General features: G+C 40.6%; 2 protein-coding genes and 1 long non-coding RNA gene across 7 annotated transcripts in view; 1 reads left to right on the forward strand and 2 right to left on the reverse strand.

The window, feature by feature from the left end:
* Positions 1-4,126: 4,126 nt before the first annotated feature.
* LOC124069807 lies at positions 4,127-9,102 on the reverse strand. 3 transcript variants are annotated; one of them, XR_006845105.1, is made up of 3 exons: positions 8,966-9,102; positions 6,278-6,371; positions 4,127-4,499 (listed from the first exon to the last, which is right to left on the reverse strand). It is a non-coding gene; the product is annotated as an uncharacterized LOC124069807 (long non-coding RNA). The 3 variants fall into 3 exon arrangements; XR_006845103.1 differs by lacking the exon at positions 8,966-9,102 and adding an exon at positions 7,465-7,974; XR_006845104.1 differs by lacking the exon at positions 8,966-9,102 and adding an exon at positions 6,465-7,075.
* Positions 8,930-13,681, forward strand: tm6sf2a (transmembrane 6 superfamily member 2a). 2 transcript variants are annotated; one of them, XM_046409261.1, is made up of 10 exons: positions 8,930-9,274; positions 10,177-10,280; positions 10,371-10,468; positions 10,586-10,689; positions 10,779-10,861; positions 10,951-11,075; positions 11,936-12,037; positions 12,148-12,240; positions 12,346-12,465; positions 12,566-13,681. In XM_046409261.1, the coding sequence occupies exons 1-10, from the start codon at positions 9,183-9,185 to the stop codon at positions 12,773-12,775; spliced, it is 1,131 nt and encodes a 376-aa protein (XP_046265217.1). In that variant the 5' UTR covers positions 8,930-9,182; the 3' UTR covers positions 12,776-13,681. The 2 variants fall into 2 exon arrangements, with proteins under 2 accessions (XP_046265217.1, XP_046265218.1); XM_046409262.1 differs by lacking the exon at positions 10,177-10,280 and having other exon boundaries at positions 8,947-9,274.
* Positions 13,682-14,983: 1,302 nt separating this feature from the next.
* The window catches only part of LOC124069943 (neurocan core protein-like), a 37,348-nt gene continuing 34,377 nt past the window's right edge, over positions 14,984-17,954 (reverse strand). For both annotated transcript variants that reach the window (XM_046409485.1, XM_046409486.1), the window contains 2 exons: positions 16,711-16,893; positions 14,984-16,264 (listed from right to left, as the gene is read on the reverse strand). In XM_046409485.1, the coding sequence (XP_046265441.1) occupies positions 16,146-16,264; positions 16,711-16,893 (302 nt within the window). In that variant the 3' untranslated portion in view covers positions 14,984-16,145. The remainder of the gene's footprint in view (positions 16,265-16,710; positions 16,894-17,954) is intronic.

Consider the following 17,954-nt stretch of genomic DNA (forward strand, 5'->3'; position numbering starts at 1 on the left):
CCACACAGGGACATGGTCACGTACGGTCGACGCACCGCACAGCGCGCAGGTTTGGAGGGGTGTGTGTGTGTGAGAGAGAGGATGCGCGCCCTGACAGATGAAAGCAGGGATGTTAGAGCTCCCCGTCCCACAGAGCAGAGCCCCTGCTGTTCGATCAGCCCACCATCACATCAGGAGCTGAATATGTTGTTTCAAAAGTAAAAAGGACACATCCTTTACATTACTGTTCAGATTTCCTTACTTGTCCGAAGATAGCTGATTCTTCCAAAATAAAAGACCACAGCTATGTTTTCAAGTTAAAATGCAGCCTACTATTGTAGTTTACACTGAGATACTTACCACGTGATCATGTAGCCCTGCTCTTCATACAGAGCATATCTTATAGCGCCTTCATGTATTCCTCTCTCCTCTTGTTTTGAGATACTGGGGATTCATCAAGAAGCAGATAACCAGCAGTGAAAGTATTACTGATGATACTGATGATCAAATTACAAATAATACAACCCAAGAAAAAAAACAAACAAACTTGTATCTATAATTGTCAAATATTTACATGCAATGATACAATATTTTAATTTGAAATTAGTGGACCACAAGTTTAAAGTAGCAGAAATCTACAAATGGTATATTAAAGTAAAGTACACAAAACTGTACTTAAGTACATTGTTGATAAATGCATCCTAACAACCTTCGGGGGTCCTGCTCTGAAACAGTGGAAGCATTAGGAGGACAAAGTTAATAAGCTTATGTCATGGTTTGCTTTAGCAGTCAGTAACTGCAAGAGGTTGTGAAGAAGGATGGCACTTTGGTAATCGTGTTAGAAGCAACAGAACCAATTGTAACTTAGCTGCAAATATACCAAACAGCTGAGTGGAGCTAATTGAGCCCGTGGCAGCACACATGAGCCTGAAAGATGAAGGAAAGAGCTAATAGCTAAAAGGAACCAAAAATATGAGCGCTAAAATGTTCTGTTTCGCATTTACTTCATAACCTGAGGCCCACTTGGTTGTCACTAAAACCACCACATTCATATGAGTTTGAAAAGGTTCTTGTGCTTCTCTGACAGTATATTGTGCTCTGGCTTGTGTGGAGATTGTTTTTTTGTTTTGTTTTTTATCATGGCGCCCTCTCCTGGCCCGTTGCTTGCTCTGCAGTGTTTGGTATGCTTTGTGCTACACACTCACACACCAGTTTAACACTAAACTCCACCCTCCATTTGACCTTATCCTTGACCCGTAACAGCACAGACAGGTGCAGGATGCTACTGCTTGCGCTATAATTGAAGTTGAAGGACAAATGATCTGTATCTAGGTGCCTTCAAATACTTGTTAACACTGGTATAAATAAAAAATGTGCCTATTTTGTTTAGGGGAATTGACCTTTTGATGTTGGGGTTAGGTTTAGACTGTTATGTATTTTTAAGGGTTAAAGGGGATGAATCAGAGCATTAGCATTTGTTCTTTGTGACTTGTTTGTCAATTACATTTCAGAGGGAAACAGTATACTTTTAGCTACACTTTATTCACTTGCCTCAAAGTTTTAATGAAGACCGTGTGGGTAATTTGTGGCAATTTGATTAAATAGAACTTTATCAGAAATATCCAGCATATAGCCACAATGTTACCGAAAACAATAAAGCGTTTACTATTTGATTTTGATTCAGGGTCACATGACATGTTTACGAATTTAGTGAATGAAAAGTTTAAGAAGCCCTATACAGAATTTTTTTGAAGAAACATGCACATTACCAAGATAATGTAAAATAATATTAAAATACATGTATGCATGAGCTTTGAAGATGTCAGGTTATTGGCAGTAACCTGAATGCTACGCTTCAGGGTCCATAGATTGACTGGTCCTGCTGTTTTACAGTTTTGCTCCATTGTTGCATCTTGAGAAACATTTTGGGAGTAAGTGACATAAATGTGACCATGACTGACAAGCCATTAGCTGATACAACTGTGGCCTTTTACTGACACCTATTGATGCTCTACAGTGAAGACATACTGTAAATACTGTACCTACATTATCTCTCGTAGGTCATTTACAGCAAAAAATAATAATATCTTTTTCAACGATATTTACTAGAGAAAACGTAAGGCATATTAAATTGTTTTTTTGCTTTGGTTTCTGTTTTGGTTTCTTAATCTCTTGTAAGTACTTGTGCTTACATTTGGCACATAATAATGTTTTGCAGATCAGCTGCAATGACATCAGTAGACACTAGATGTCCTCATCAGACCAACATGCACTCAAGCATTCAGCATCTACAACAAAGAGACACCCCCGTCACTGCTACACCCACACAGTGATGTTTTATTGTCATTCACTTCACCTCTCAGTATGCATTAAATCACACCAGATACAGAAGGTCTGCGTCAAGTCCTCTTCCCAAAGACCACACGGGGGCCTGTTCTGCTCGCCTGAGGTTCTGCAGAGATGATCCAGATGACAGGAGCTTTAATGAAGTCCCTGTCGATCACCTTGTTCTCCTCAGCTCGAGCCATCGCCTCCAGTTCGGGGGAGGTTTCTGGGCACCAGTCTGCCATGAACTTGTCCTTGGCCTCGCAATAGTTCACCACCACCTCCTCAGGCTGCTCCCCAAACAGCCAGTCTGGAAAACAGAAAGAGAGGCAATAAGGACAATGTGTGGAGAGGTCAAAGAAAAGCATTGTGGCCATAGTGGCCATATTTAATAAACAAGCAAGCATTTTTAGTATCTTCTGCCTTACAGCACAGTCACAAACCTGCACAGTCATGGATGAGGTCTTTGATGAGGTGGCCAATAATGGCATAAAGAACACCAAGCAAGATAAAGACAGCTATGAGCAGGTAGAGGACATAGGTCGGCAGGTGGACAGCATCCCGAGAAGGGGGTACATAGCTCTCAAACAACACCGTCCCATCTTCTTCCTTGTAAAGAATTTTTAAGCTCTCCCTCGGCACATCCATCGCCGTCTGGGTGTCTTTGAAGCTGCTGTCAGCCAGGGAATCTACTTAATACCTCAGTGTCATCACTGTCTCAGATGAAGCCGGCACAAAGTTTCATCTCAGAAATCTCTCCACGCAAACCACATAAAGAAACATTGTATTATCCAACTTTAAAAATGTGTGTCTGCAGTATTTCTAAAGAAATAACCAAAAATATAGCAGACAGAATCAAAGCAAGGAAGCAGACAAAAACAACCCTCACCCAATCCACAGGGTGTCTTTACTCTCCCGAATAAACACTTAGCTTACAACTATATCACTCACCATGACCAATTTTTTGTTTTGTTTCCCTCAAAAACTCTCTAACTGTCTGGTCTGCTTGTGGAGCTACGCAAATGGAAAATAGATTAGCTGATGCGGCTTGAGGTACTCAAGGTCAGAGGAACAAAGCTGTGACTATAGTTTCCAAATGAGGCAGAGAAACCTGATGCATACAGAAAAGCATGCATGTATGCATGTATGTATGTATCTATCTATCTATCTATCTATCTATCTATCTATCTATCTATCTATCTATCTATCCATCCATCTGTCTTAATGTTCTTAATGTGCTTACATCGTTATCGAATGGTATTTAATATGACTAATGTACAGTAATGCTTGGCCTTCGCAAATAAGGTCACTGCCTCTGACCCAATCAGGTATTAGAGGAAGGTAAGAAGGATTAACAAACACAGCCAAGACATAACAACAATCTTGTATTAGTCAGTTGTTTACTGGAGAAAAGCATAGTCCAACACCAGAACAGGAAAACATGTTTCTTTAGCGACACATTTCAGCATCACGTGTGACACAATGTGGGTTCTGACAGTTTGACTGGACAGAGAGAGAACTGCACAAAAATGGTAATTCATGTGGAATTTGACATTTTTATCAAAAGGTGATTTCCAGTTGTAGATTCCTTCGTTTTAGATGCCGCTTATTAAAACTGATATTTTCTGCAGCTACCATCAATGTCTTTGAAATGTACACTTTACAGAATTTACATTTCATAGCCTATACAATTATTTGGGTGGCAAGCAGTAACATAGTGCAATGTATTTTTAATGACGGCAATATGGACTAGGTTCACATACATTTTTAATAAGTAAGCATTAGCTATTAGCAAAATGAGTACAAACTATAGCAGTGTTAAAAAAAATACATTAGCTGTTACATCATGGCTACTGCAAAATGACAACACTGATCACTGCACTGAAATGAGCTACGAGACAACACTCAAAGGGAAGTGACATAAGGACTCATGGGGCAAGCAAAGGTCACACTATGAGTAGATATCCTTTTTTCTCCAGGGTGTGATGAAGCAAAGGCGCTTCTCAGAGGAACAGGGGAGGACGGATGGACAGATGGACGGTGGAAACCAGGAAGGAGCCCGTCCTTTTCTGTCTCCATCTTCAGCCTGTCTTTCTCCATCACATTACTGGAAACACTCAGTCGGTGCTCTTTTTCTATTTTTGTTCCCCCTTCCTCTGAATCATCCTCCACTGGTTTGGGGCCAAGAATCCAGTCTGCCAGGGAAAAAAAAAAAACAAAAAAAAAACAACAACATGAGAATGAAGTGAAATAAAAATGATTTTCTGTCTTCCGAGCATGTGTTTTAAAGGGGCACACCACCGATTTTATAGAAGAAATTCAGCTTACATGTCATTGGGAAGAAGCTATTCTGATGATATCTTCCTGGGTGATCGGGGTTATCTCAGTTCAAATTTCTAACAGAGCCTGCATTACAAACAGGATCATGGAGTCTGAAAATCTGGCTATTTTGGCCTCCCAACTTTTTGGACATGTAATAGAAAATCGTCAGAGTGGCCCTCTAAGATGTTGCTTTCACAGCACTCATGCACCCAAATTGTAATCGGTTTTAGGCTTTTACTGGTTCACTTACTCTTATGACAAGGAAACTGTTGGGTTGGGTCATCAAGGAATATGATCGCCCAAAAGGGGGAAAAAAGGGAAAGGCAAAACACTGATGCAGTCTTGGGCCCAAACATGGACACTGGAGAGGAAAGAGTGATGGGAAAGAGATATCACCAGCCAGGGGGTTACCTGTTAGGTCATGCATCAGATCTTTGATCAGATGTCCCACTATGGCGTAAGTAGCCACTACAACCAACACCACCCCGACTAGGACATAGACTACATTGCGCGGCAGAGTTATAGCATCTCTCGCTGGCGGTATGTAGTCCACGAAATAGGCCTCCTCCTCCTTCCTGTTGGACAGCTGCAAGAGCTGTCGGTGCTCAAACACCAGCTGCGTGAGGTTTAAGAGCACAGCTCCTCCTGAGGCGTTTAGGGACACAACTGGTTGTTGGTTCATGGTAGAGTCAGTTTTGATAAGTGGATACTGTCTTTTATAGGATGATATGTTTGAAGGATGTGGTGAAGCTTCAGGACTGTTTCTTTCGGGGAATCAAAGATTTATTGTCTCATTGCAGATCCAAGATGCTCCATGGCACTGTGAAAACTTGGAAAACGGAACAAGACGAGGTGGGAGAGTGACTGAGCATTAGGTTTCAAACAGTTTTTATATTTTCTGAAGCTAAGAGATGTCACGATTGATGACAGATGGAAATGTCAAGATGGCTCAAAAATAAGAACATGGTCTCTTATGAGTGACAGCTCTCTGCCACAAAGTAGTGCTTCAAAAACGTAGTACCCAAGACATCATATATGTGATACTGCAAGTGTGCCAATCTCCTAATCTTTCGTCTAGACTTAAATCCCAACATTCCTCCTTCTAGTCTTTTGGAGAGGGGTCCTTGGTCAGGGGAAGTGTGGAATGTGAGACAGAGTAGAGGTGAATATAGGACAGACAGAGTTAATAGGATTGAGTCTGTCACAGAGCAATATCAGCTTTCCATCTGTAGGGATTAGAGATATGAGTGAAGAGAGGTGGACAGTAATACGCCAAAGAGGCTTATGATCCTCCATGAACATGTTGCTTTATGGATATTCCATGCTTTAAATTCATTGTAAGCACAGCAGGTTTTCTTCATATATTCTATAAATATCCTGTCACATAATTCACTGATATGACACTTTATGTTCAGGGTTCCTTTGCCTCATAATAGAGCTGGTGATATTTCAAAAATGTAATCTGAGATTTGCTACCAATAAATGTGTAGGAAAACTGTACATCATCAAATAAAACTAAAGAACAACATCTCAGCTCACTTTCTAAACTGTAAATTTAGAAATTATGTAAAAAAGGAACAAATGTTGATGGAATGTGGACACTTGAAGATGTTACAGAGTAAAGTTTTAAGACATAAAGATGACTCCTTACCTTGTAATCAAAACCTAAAACGCCTCCTCAGCTCTTTTTTTGGACTTGTGAATAAAAGGACTTCCAAACTGGTACATGTTGTCCACAGATAGCTCTGGAAACAACCACAAACAAATGGCAGAAAGTTAATGTCATGCAAACAAAGAATAGGCTTATCGTAGTGGCTGATCCTTTGCGACAAACCCACCATTAATGATTTTTCTCTACAAGTGGGTGTGCAAATGGTGATCCAAAAATACATCCTCCCGGATCTTCTTGGTGCAGCATCAGGTTGCACTTGACTCCTCTAGGGTTTAGATTCATTTTCTTGTTGCTTGGAAAGTTTGATAAACTGAGAAACGAGAAAATACCATTCCACGATGGTGACGGCAACATTAGCAAAAAGAATGAACCAAGAGACTGGGTGCAGACCATAGTAGAAGGCATGTGTCATTTTGTATAGATGCTGAAAGAGGATATATATATGAAATATATATGTATACAAAAGGATAACAAAACTGAACAGTTTCCCGGTAACGAACGAGGAGCCAAAAGAGACAAAAATGAATGCAATAAAAGCGCAGTGTGAGGTCTCCGAGTGTGTCTTGGAGCAAGGTAGTCAGGAGAGTAAAGCTATCTGTGTCCGAACCATGCGTTCTTAGTAATCCTTGACGGATTTGAGGGACAGCGACTGTCGCCAACAACACCTTTTAACTGAGTCAGCAGCCAGCAAAACAGAACATGGAGTTCATTTAGCTTCACCTGAGGCACTTGTTGACACTGTGGTGTGAACACCTAATCCACACGGAAAGCCACAAACGCTAGAAGATAAATCACTCATGATAAAAAGTGCAATTTAATGCAAGCCCAGTGGCCACTTTATTAGGTACACATGTACAGTCTGACGCAATCCAATACAGCAGCTCTGCCTATGATGCCTATTAAGTCTTATTTTTGACACTGTCACAGAGAAGTTAATTAAAGTCTAAGTTTGAGCAATGAGATTACATTTAGTGGTAAAAACTAAAAAGTGCTCCAGTCAAAAAATGCCTTTAACTATGGCCTTTAACTATGACAAACATACATTTGAATTTACTGAACATCATTGTAAAGATAGACGTGATGGCAGAGCTGTTGTATTGCATTAGATTGTATAGGGGTACCTAATAAGGTGAATATTCCTGTCCTGGTGAGATCCTGGACATTACCTGTGATAATGACTCCTTCATCATTCATTTGCACGATCCATTCAGTTCAGTAAAAATTAGGTGGTGACAAAAAGGGGGTGTTTCCAGGCAAAACAGAAAGCAAAAACTCCACAGAGAGCACTACAAGCTCAGCTGTTCTTACAGACTAGTCCTAAGCGAAAACAAAACAGTGACACCCAGACATTCAGTCAGTCCATGCTGACTGTGAGTCCCTCAAGCTGGGGTGACCAGCTTCTTGGGTTTGTCTTCTGGCTCCAACAGCCACTTGAAGTAGGCATCGCCCAGGAGGAAGGTCCAATAGATGACAGTTAGAGAGGTGTTTACGGTCAAAATGCCGATTATTAAAGGGTGCAGCATGGTGACAGACTGGGTGGACTGTTTCAAGAATCTGTGTCACCTAAAAAAACGTGTGTCTGGTGTGTAGGCGAAGGACTGTCTGTACGTCTGATTGAATTGTCTCTCTCTTTGCTTCTACTCTCTCCATGGACTCCCCACCCCTCTCTATGCTGTCTTTCCACTGGTCACTAAGTTTCTGTGGCAACAGCAGCATATTAATCCCCTTCAGCCGCTTTTGTTACAGAAGATAAAGTTGCATTAGGCGTAGGCCTGCTTTATAAATGTGGTTCATCCATAAGATGCTGTTACATAATCAGGGGAATAGGACTGAGGGTGAAAAGCAGACTGAGTATATGGGGCCCCCATCTGAGGAGGGCCCATAGACATATAAGAATTACCAGCACTGGATGCAGAGAGGGGCTGATACAGGATGCAGGGTGCAGAATATTGAGTAATGCCCCTGTGCATAATGCACACGTTCATCGTTCATGCTTCACAATTTGCCACATGGAGTGATCTGAAACTGTCTGTTGTAAAGAAACTGTTCAAGAAATGAAACAATAATGACCCCCTGAAATAAAACATAATCTTTGTTCTGAACTTTGTGTTAGTTCACAGATATAATCCAGAATCTAATCAAGGCTGGAGACATCAGATGGAGGACTTCTTAATCTTAGACCAATCTTAGGACAGATGGCTCCTTAATCAAACCCCAGGGGCCACAGGAACCTAGACAACACCTCGACATGTGCAGCATAAGCAGTTTTTTTTTTTAAACTTGTGTCATTACAGACTCATCTGATGTACCTATAATCCATCAACCGGATGAAATTAGAAAGCACAAAAATCAAATTCAGTGTCTTGAGAAAGACATCGAGGAATAAAACTGGAACACGATTTCCTCCACCAGGTGGCAGTCTGCACAAGCGTACACTAAAGGGCCAATGGCCATAGACTGCGTTATTTAAATGGTCTCCTGCAGAATCGTTTAGCACAGAGTTCAACTGCACTCACTTGTACCTAACAATAAAACCAAACTGCTTGTCTTCAATAAGCCAAATTTACGCGTTGCGCACGCGATCCAGCTGCCCATTATCTAAACGTGTCATCGACCTCCCTTTAAATTTTCAGTCATTAGACTCCCGAGGTGAACTTTGAGACCTACCAGACTGCAGCAGCGTAGCGCTGTTTTATCACTGATCAAAAGGCAACGTGGTGACACTCCTTTTAATTATCTCCTTCCCTCCGTGGTACTGGAGAAGACACTGTCTCTTAACATGTCTCGCTTCACCACCAAGTGTGTCTAACAGGGAATATTTCTATCTGGACATTTATTTTTATTGAAATAAAAGAAGAAGAGGTCAAGCAACGCGTTTTCAACGATGAGGTCGGTGGTGGAAGTCTACGTGTTTCTCCTTTCTCTGCTGGCTCCTGGGGTTTTGTACACCATGAATAACATCCCTGCGCTTCAGGAGTAAGTGTGTGCACGCACTTTTTGATAAGTCCACTCTCATCTTGGCTTGTGTAAGGAGGTATGGCAGAGTAAAGCTGGTATTAATAGGCTTATGAGGCGGCCCACGGACTGAGGGAAAAGGAGGTTTAGCGAGGGTGTGTTTATCCTGAGGTAACCTCGTTTAAAGTTATTGGGGAGATTCTTTAAGCTTACACAGAGAACAAGATTCACTTAATCCTTGAGTATGAAATTAAGGACAATGCAATATCTTAAAAGTAATTTAATTGATTACCCTGAGTGTAAAGCCTTTAAAATTAAAATACACACACACACACACATCCCTGTTGGTTCTAAGTTCAGTCCAGTTCATTCATAGAGAAATGTTTTAATTATAATTTCTTTATTTTGTGATTTAGTGTGGCTTGGTTGGTGTGCAAAAACCGACCAGAGTTATATCTTAGTTTTAGTCGTGTGCAGAGATAATTTGTCTGAAAAGAAAATGGAGGAATTTCGGAAACTTCTACCAACCTTTTCTCATGACAATAATAGCCTAATGATGCCTGCAGATGACAATTATTTTCACTGTAATTTAATGTGCTGATCATTTTCTTAATCAAAATATCTGTCACAGTTTTCTAAAGCACAAGGTGACATCTTCATTTTGCTTGTTTTGTCTGAACAAGAGTCCAAAACCCAAAGATATTCACATTGGTTCCAGCTTATCAGCCCAAAGATAATGATACCAGTGATCAAATCCTCACAGCTGATAAGATGGAACCAATGAAGCATCTTTGCTTGAACAAGAAGGATAAAATAAATGATAAATCAGTTATCAAAACTGTTGCTTCATCTTAACTTAAAATACTCGAATGGTTGAAGACTTTCAGCTGATCACCATCCTCATGATTACTGTTACTCCTCAGACCTCTTCCTATCCTGGGAATGGGAATGGTCGTCCTAGGATTTGTTTTTCTCCTCCTCCTCCTCACAGTGCAAAACAAGACGAAGGTGGACCCCTTATTCTATGGTACAACCTGACAAATACACACTTTAACATCTATCAGTGAAGTGACGGTGCTCTGCTGTTCTTTCATTTTGCCTGTATGTGTCCATTCAGTATTTGCAGAGTTTTGCTTCACCTGCGTGGTGGGCCTGACTAATGCTTTAGAGCAGGATGGGTTCATCTCTGGCTTCATGGGCTTCTACCTAAAGATGGTAAGAGCTAAACCTTCTCCCTTTCTCTCCAAGACTCCTTGGTATTCATTGTTTTTGTATTTCAGAAGCTTATATGTCAAAGTTTGATTTCACCGTGTGATGCTAATGTATCTTCAGGGTGAGCCTCATCTGAGCGCCGCCTATGCCGTAATGATGTCTTACTGGGAAGGTGTTGTTCACTTTGTCCTCTTCCTTGCCATCATCCATCGCATGTTCAAAGGGTAAGTTGTGGCATTACAATCTGCCTGCTGTGTGTTCATTCAGTGAGTCCTCTTATTGAAACCTGTTACCTGATTTTCTGTCCATGCAGGAAGTCCTATCGTAGCCTGGGGCTGCTGTGGGCGGGCTCCTCAATTGCTCATCAGATTGTTCTCATCCCAGGAGTGGTCATTGGTCAGAGCGGCTCACATGAACGCCTTGATTCATGACATCGTTGGTGTTGTTTGAGGCTTTTTCTGTTGATGTTGTTTTTGTTTGTTCAGGGAAATATGGGTCTAACATTCAACCAGCCTTTTGGAGGAATATCCCCTTCTTTTTGGCACCTTTCTGGGCAGCGTCTTTGCTGTTCAGCAGACCTCGAGAGATGCCGATTGTTACAGCAGACAAGGTTAGTTTCATGAGTTAAGACATTTGGAGTATTCTGTGTTTCTATAAAGTGGTGGTGTCCAACACTTTTCCTTTTAAAATTGTTCCATTTAAACTCTTACTAAAACTGAAGAGGGGAAACTTTGTAGTATAAATCATTCATCTTTACATTAAAAAGAGAGCAAAGATTAAAGAAAAGAATGGAAAAAATAAACAACATTTGTGAAGCAGACTTTTTTCTTGTTTCTGTGGTGCCTTGCAGGAACTTGGACCTCCAGGTTGTGAACTTCGGTTACAGAGATTGACCGAATATGTGTTAATTTCCTTGTGTCATGATATGAGAGCCTAACTGATTATACATAAATGAGCAGGTATATGAGAATAATAATCCAATAACCAGATTTATAGGATAGTTACTTGTTTTTCCACATTAACACATTCAACAAGGATCCCCGAAATGAGGATATCTTTGCAAGTATTTTTCATTTTACAAATTTTCACTCCTGGACAGTGGATGTCCCAGAGGCATATTGCCAGAGTATGTGCAGTGGAGGCTTCAAGTTTCCACATCACGCTTGTGTATACTAAATACTGGACCAGGACTGGTTTCCAAATTATTTGCAGTGTCACAAATCATACTTTTAAAATAAGATTTTTAAACAGCACAGAGAGAATTTACTCTTTCAGCAGGTAATGTACAGTCGTCAGTCTACAACACGGTCAAGCTCAAACATTCAGCAAGAAAAACACATTTTTGCCTATTAAATATTAATTTCTGCAGTTTTGCAAATCAGCCACCATGCACACTAATATCAGGGTTAAATGACCATTTGAAAATGTGATGGAATGTAGGGTTTACAGAGATTGTTTGTGTGTGTCTAGATTTCAGCAGAGCAGAGGAAAAGTCTGCTGACTCGACCTGTTGACCTGCTTCTGTCACTTCTCTTACTGGCAGCAGTGGCCTTCTCTGTATTCAGAGGCTTTGTGAGTACAAAAACATGGACATGTTTGCATTTGTCCAGCACTCACTGATCACTGAGACATGAGGTCACATGTACAGCAGGGTTACTATAACTGCTCCTGCTCTTCTCCAGGTGGTGCTGGACTGTCCTCTAGACACCTGTTTCACCTACACCTACCAGTACGAGCCCTACCTCAAAGACCCAGTTGGCTTTCCCAGGGTTATGGTCAGTCTGGAGAGAAATGCATCAACACACGCTTGACTAATTAAGTTATACTGAATGTTGTCAATCAAAAATGATAACCATTATTTTTGTGCATTCTTACTGCAGATGCTGGTATATTTTTTCTATGCTGTGCCCCTGCTAACTGTCTTCATCTATGGTCTTAATACACCTGGATGCAGCTGGATGTTGGACTGGACCATCTTCTTTGCTGGGGCCATGGCTCAGGTGACTGTGTGGTATTTATGTCTTTGCTGTTATTGACACTCCTTGAAAAAAAATTCAAAAACTACAGCATAAAGTTTACTTACTCCTGCTGTTCTCTCAGACCCAGTGGTGCCATATCGGAGCATCTCTGCACTCTCGCACTCCCTTCACGTACCGAGTCCCAGCAGACAAGTGGTGGCCTGTTATCACCTTCAATGTGCTGCTCGCTGCTACGCCGACTCTGCTGGCCCTGCGCTGCCACACCAACCCCACTTATTTTATGAAACCTGTTCCCAAAGGACAGACCAACAGCAAGAAGAAGAAAAACTAGACCACACACACACACACACACCAGCCACGGACTCGAGGAATACTTCACACTGTGACAAGGCTAATGTTTTCTGCGGACTCTTGGTGGCACACAAACTGCATTAAACACACAATTTTAAACCCAGAGGAAATAAAAATCGTTTCTCTCTGAGTCAACTGTTAAAAATCAGTCACCTCGTGCCACAGCTGCTGCAGCAGCACTCCCTGCATGAACTATTGGACCCTGATAAGAAGGCTGTTGATCGAGGTCAGGACTGTGATCAGCTTGCATGCTTTCAGGTGACTCATACAGATACACTTTTTTCCTCCCAAACTAAGCCTATTAACATGGATCATATGTATCCACAGCAAACTGCTGGAGAGTGACAGTCACCGTCATTAATTTCTTATATATATTTCAAAAATCATACCAAAACTCCACACTTTATTTTTACTGATCTAAAATTGACGATCAGTGAAAACTCTCACAACTTTCATTATTTTAAAACTCTAAATATACAAAGTGTTTGCAGCATTCATGAAGGCTTGAGGTGGAACGACTAAGACTTGCTGATAAAGGGGATAATAGCAGATGTTACTCAGCCAGAGAATTTGATGAAGAAAAACACCAGGCCTTAAATTGTATAACATATTTGTATGTTGTCACTGGGCCCACAAACAACTCTTATTAACAGATTTTATGAATAGACTAATCATTTGGTCTGTAAAATCTGAGAGAACAATGAAAGATCCCAAGGTGACATGTTCAGATTGTGCTGTCAAACCAGTTCAAAAATTCAGTTTGCAGTCATATAAAACTCTCACACTGGACAAGCTGAAACTTAAGTTCTAGATTTGTGCACCTCTGTGGTTTTCCATGTTTAATGTTCCACTTTTTTTGTATAATAAAAACAAATTGACCGCTGAATTTGGCTTATTTTTGTACAAAAATGTGGTGATTTGAGCCAACCAAGTGTACCTGCTTTTCATTATTGTATAAATTATTTTAATGTATTGACAGTAACTGAGTGTCTCAGCTCATGTCCAAAGGAGCAGTTTGCAGGTATAGCAGGACTATCTCTTCAGACGTCAATATTGTCACCAGTGAGTGATGTCATTGTGCCCTACGTGCAGTGGAACATTGGCCCAGTTAACTCTGCTGTCAGAGTGATAAGAGGTGAACCCTGGATTTAGGTGAGCTGTCCCATACAACAACACGACAAATGATCTGAGCCGTGCATGGCCCAGACTGTTTTTGTCTTGGGTGCCAAAGGAAAGGAGTTTGTGGAACTGAGGTACATTACATATTTTAATGTTACACTTACTAGATTTTTAAGAAGTGAACATCAGTGTGTTTTAGATGTCATGTTCTGAAACAATGACAACTACAGGCGGAAAAATATACCACAATTCCAGTAACATACTTTGTTCATGTCATCTGTGGGGGTTAGGGGGTCTATCTGGATTTATGACCTGAAATATTGGCAAAAAATAAAAAAAAATAATTTTAGCTAAAAAAATATGCAATTAAAGTCAACTGCCGCAAACTTTGTTATAAGACATAAAATCAATGCGTAATTCACCTCAACAAAATGGAATTGATTCTTCTTCTAGCAAACGCCATCTTTTATGCTCCACTTGCAGTGGACCATTCTTCTTTTCCTTAAAATATTCTGCTCACAGACACAACAGAGATGAGAAAATTGCCTTGCGAACCAAAGAGGATGAAACTGTAGTTCACTGTACAGAGTGCAAAATAAAGTGAGTGGCAAAGCTCAGAAAAGTAAAGCTGAAATAAAGGGGTTTGATTGACTATACCAAGGTGACGTGGTAGAAACAATCTCTGAACACAACAGTACTTTCCTATCAGAAACTAATGGATTATGTGATCTGTACACACTCTAACAAAACAACAAGCCTGCAGCCACGCTAGCAGCTCTGTGTGAGGCTGTACTGAGCTAAATGCTGCCATCAGCATGCTAACATGTTTACAATGACAATGCTAACATGTTGATGTTGATAATGTTTACCATGTTCACTACCACCATTGCAATCCATCGTGTAGTTGTTGATATTGACAGACTTGAGTCTGCACCAAAGTGGTGGATCAACTGACAGAACAACAAAAAATGTTATCACAGCTAATGCTGCCAATAAAAAGGTATATGGTTGAAACTGAAAACCAGTTGACCTTTAATTGGCTTGAATTAAAACAATCAAAGATTCTGTTGTTCATTTTCTCACTTTATTAAGAATGGAATACAACAGCAGGACAAAAAGTCATAAGAACACCAAAAAAGTGGATGATCGATCAAATATCAAAGGGACCAGAAGACAAAAAGTTTGACATTCTAACCATCATGAAAATGTAGCCGTGCAAAGATTGAAAGTATTTAGCATTTCAGATACAATCAAGAGGTTATCTTGAGAAAATATTGTATAATTCCATCCACACTATCTATATGTCAATGGGACATATTCTTTAGCTGAGAATGCCTATGAGGACGGAGTTAGGGGGGGATCTATTCGATTGGACAAGGTCCAGCTATTGATCAAGAATCAGCCAATAACAAACATCACAATATTTACAACACAGAGGTTAGAGGCAATCAAATGATTAATTCTGTTTATGGTTGAGTTGGACTTATATACTGGTATAGAAAAATTATGTTACATCGGCTCTCTTAAGTAAAAAAAAAAAAAAAAAAACGGAAAAAAAGCATATTAACTAGCAAATGATTCATGATTCATAATAAATAGTAACATAACACCAAAACATAGCAAATATTAGAAAAAGGCATGTCAGTCGAATTAAACAGACCAGCTATTCAGCTACTCTATGGAAAAAATAACAGCTACGATACACATACAAAAAGCTCAGGGTTACCAGGGACTGAATGCTGTCTTGCATCAATTACATCTGTGCTTTGTAAACAGACTACTAGGGTGCGAGTCATTCTTCATGTGGAACAAGCAAACCATTAAAAAAAAGTGAGTCAGCACTTTTCTAAGTTTCTGTCTGACATGCATACGTCCACACACGCTCACACACTGTCGTAAGCCTGACAGCCCGAGAGAAGGTTTAGTTCATAGACAGGTGGAGGATTTACCAATGGAGTTAACTAGGGTTAGTGTTATAATTAGTGTTCACACGGACCTTGGTTAAAGGAAGCAGGGCGAAAACAAACAGAAGCATCAAAACACCTGAACTCAAGGGACAGGGGGTTGTGGAGATAAACTGTACGTTAGATTCAGGAAAACCTTATTCATCAGGAGGAATAAAGCTAAACGTGGTTATAAGCAGGGAAAAGAAATAAGAGCGATGTGAACTACTGTCTGTATTTATGGGCCATGGTTAGCACCCAGGCATTGCAGATGTTGTATCATTTGGTTCAGTAGTAGCTATGTGCGCCCTCTCTGGCCTTGTGTCCCTCTCCTCCATGTCTCCTGTGGCCGCGGCGCTCATGGTGCTGATTGTGGTGGTGGCGTCGATACCGGTGTGACCGCCGGGCTAAAAAAGTGGAAGAAAATAAATAGAATGTTTTACATGTACTCTTATTTTGCATTCTCTTTAACATATTAATTAATTAAGTCAGGAATATTTTAAGAGACCTTAAGGGTGAACTATAGCTTGACTGATGATGGGTTATGATGATGGGTTTTGTGTGTGTGTGTGTGTGTGTGTGTGTGTGTGTGTGTTTTTTTTTTTACATAAACACATGACTAAAAACATTTTTTCAGGATCCATTAAATCTGTTTTTGTAAAGAATTGTGATCGATATTCAGTGACAAACTATTTTAATGCTGATACTCTTTTCTAAATTACCTCAGACATATCTTGTTATTTTGTTAGGTTTTGTTTTTGTTTTTGTTTTTGTTTTGTTTGTCTTGTTTTTTTCACCTTTATTTATTTATTTTTATTTTTTAACCTTTACACACATGACGCTGAGCACTCACACTTTGTGCAGATGATCCTGGGTCTCTCCCAGCTCCCGTCGGCCCGGCAGCGGGCGGTGGGAATGTGACGCTGGAAGAAGCCCTGGGAGCACTGGTAGCGTACCACGGCATGGATGTCATAGTGTGACCTCCGCCGACCAATCAGATGAGCGTTCTCCACTGCAGGCGGGGTCCCACACAACACTGCAAGAGAAAATAATAATAATAATCATCAGCCTGGTACCAAAAAGTCCAGGTTATTTCATATATGAACCCCTCCAATAATGAAATACAGTCTCAACTTCCATTTATTATGTGTCTGTTAGATACAAATACTAACATACAGCAAAATACACACATTAGAATCTTCACTGTTCATATTGTTGGGTTTTGACCAAATTATATTTTCAAGACACGGCATTGCAGGTGTGTTTTGCCTCTAGGTGGCAGCCTTGTAGCTGTTTCTGACTGTGGCACAGACAGAAGAAGATAATGGGTCTCTGCAGTAGTCAGGGAATACAGCCAAGAGTTCACAACCAGCCAGCCAAACACTCCACCGAAACTACTTAATCCTTTTCTTCACATCCTCCTCCATCTTCCTCCCCTCTTCTAACTCTTCTTGAACACCCTCCGTTTCTTTAGCAAGTCCTACATCTTCAGCTTTCTTTGCATCCTACAAGATCTCTTTACTGCATTCACATTACGCCTGAGTCAGTCAGTGTGGGTCCTGGCAAAAAAGTTCAGAGGGATTTCAGATAATATTTGTGTGAACAAGGCAGTTATTGGAAATAACTGCAACTACAGTTCTGCCAGCAGAACAAGTGCAAGTGAGCCTCAAGGTGAGAGAGACGGCAATAAGTGGAAGACTGGGATTGATATTGCTCTCGAAAATCAATACAGGCTTGAGACTGAATCACAATCTTCATTTAAGTTTGTGTTCATTGTCAATTTTTGGAGCATTTGCTGCTGTGACCTTTAATGGAGAAAAAGTGGACGTGATGCTGAACAGCTACTGAGGTCTGACCAGCAGATCACAAGCGTTGATGACGAGCACTGATGACTAACAGGTGGCCAGATGGTAAGCCCTAACGTGCTAGCAACCCAACTGTATGAGGACATCTCTCCTAAATTTCTCCTCACAAACTGATTACATTTTGAATTGCTGAGAAAGTTGGACTTCACCTAAATGTGTCACACAACGAGGTACAGCAAGACATTGTTTCTTCGTACTTTTGGTCACACATTCAGTCCAGCACCATTACAAA

The sequence above is a fragment of the Scatophagus argus genome, chromosome 13 (genome assembly GCF_020382885.2).
Source record: "Scatophagus argus isolate fScaArg1 chromosome 13, fScaArg1.pri, whole genome shotgun sequence".
NCBI lineage: Eukaryota > Metazoa > Chordata > Actinopteri > Scatophagidae > Scatophagus > Scatophagus argus.

Bases quoted from the DNA above. Each gene is read 5' to 3' on its own strand.
- tm6sf2a (XM_046409261.1), top strand. From the start codon at position 9,183: ATGAGGTCGGTGGTGGAAGTCTACGTGTTTCTCCTTTCTCTGCTGGCT. The intron at 10,281-10,370 runs GTACAACCTGAC...GTGTCCATTCAG, and splicing joins GGTGGACCCCTTATTCTATG to TATTTGCAGAGTTTTGCTTC. The intron at 12,038-12,147 runs GTGAGTACAAAA...GCTCTTCTCCAG, and splicing joins TCTCTGTATTCAGAGGCTTT to GTGGTGCTGGACTGTCCTCT.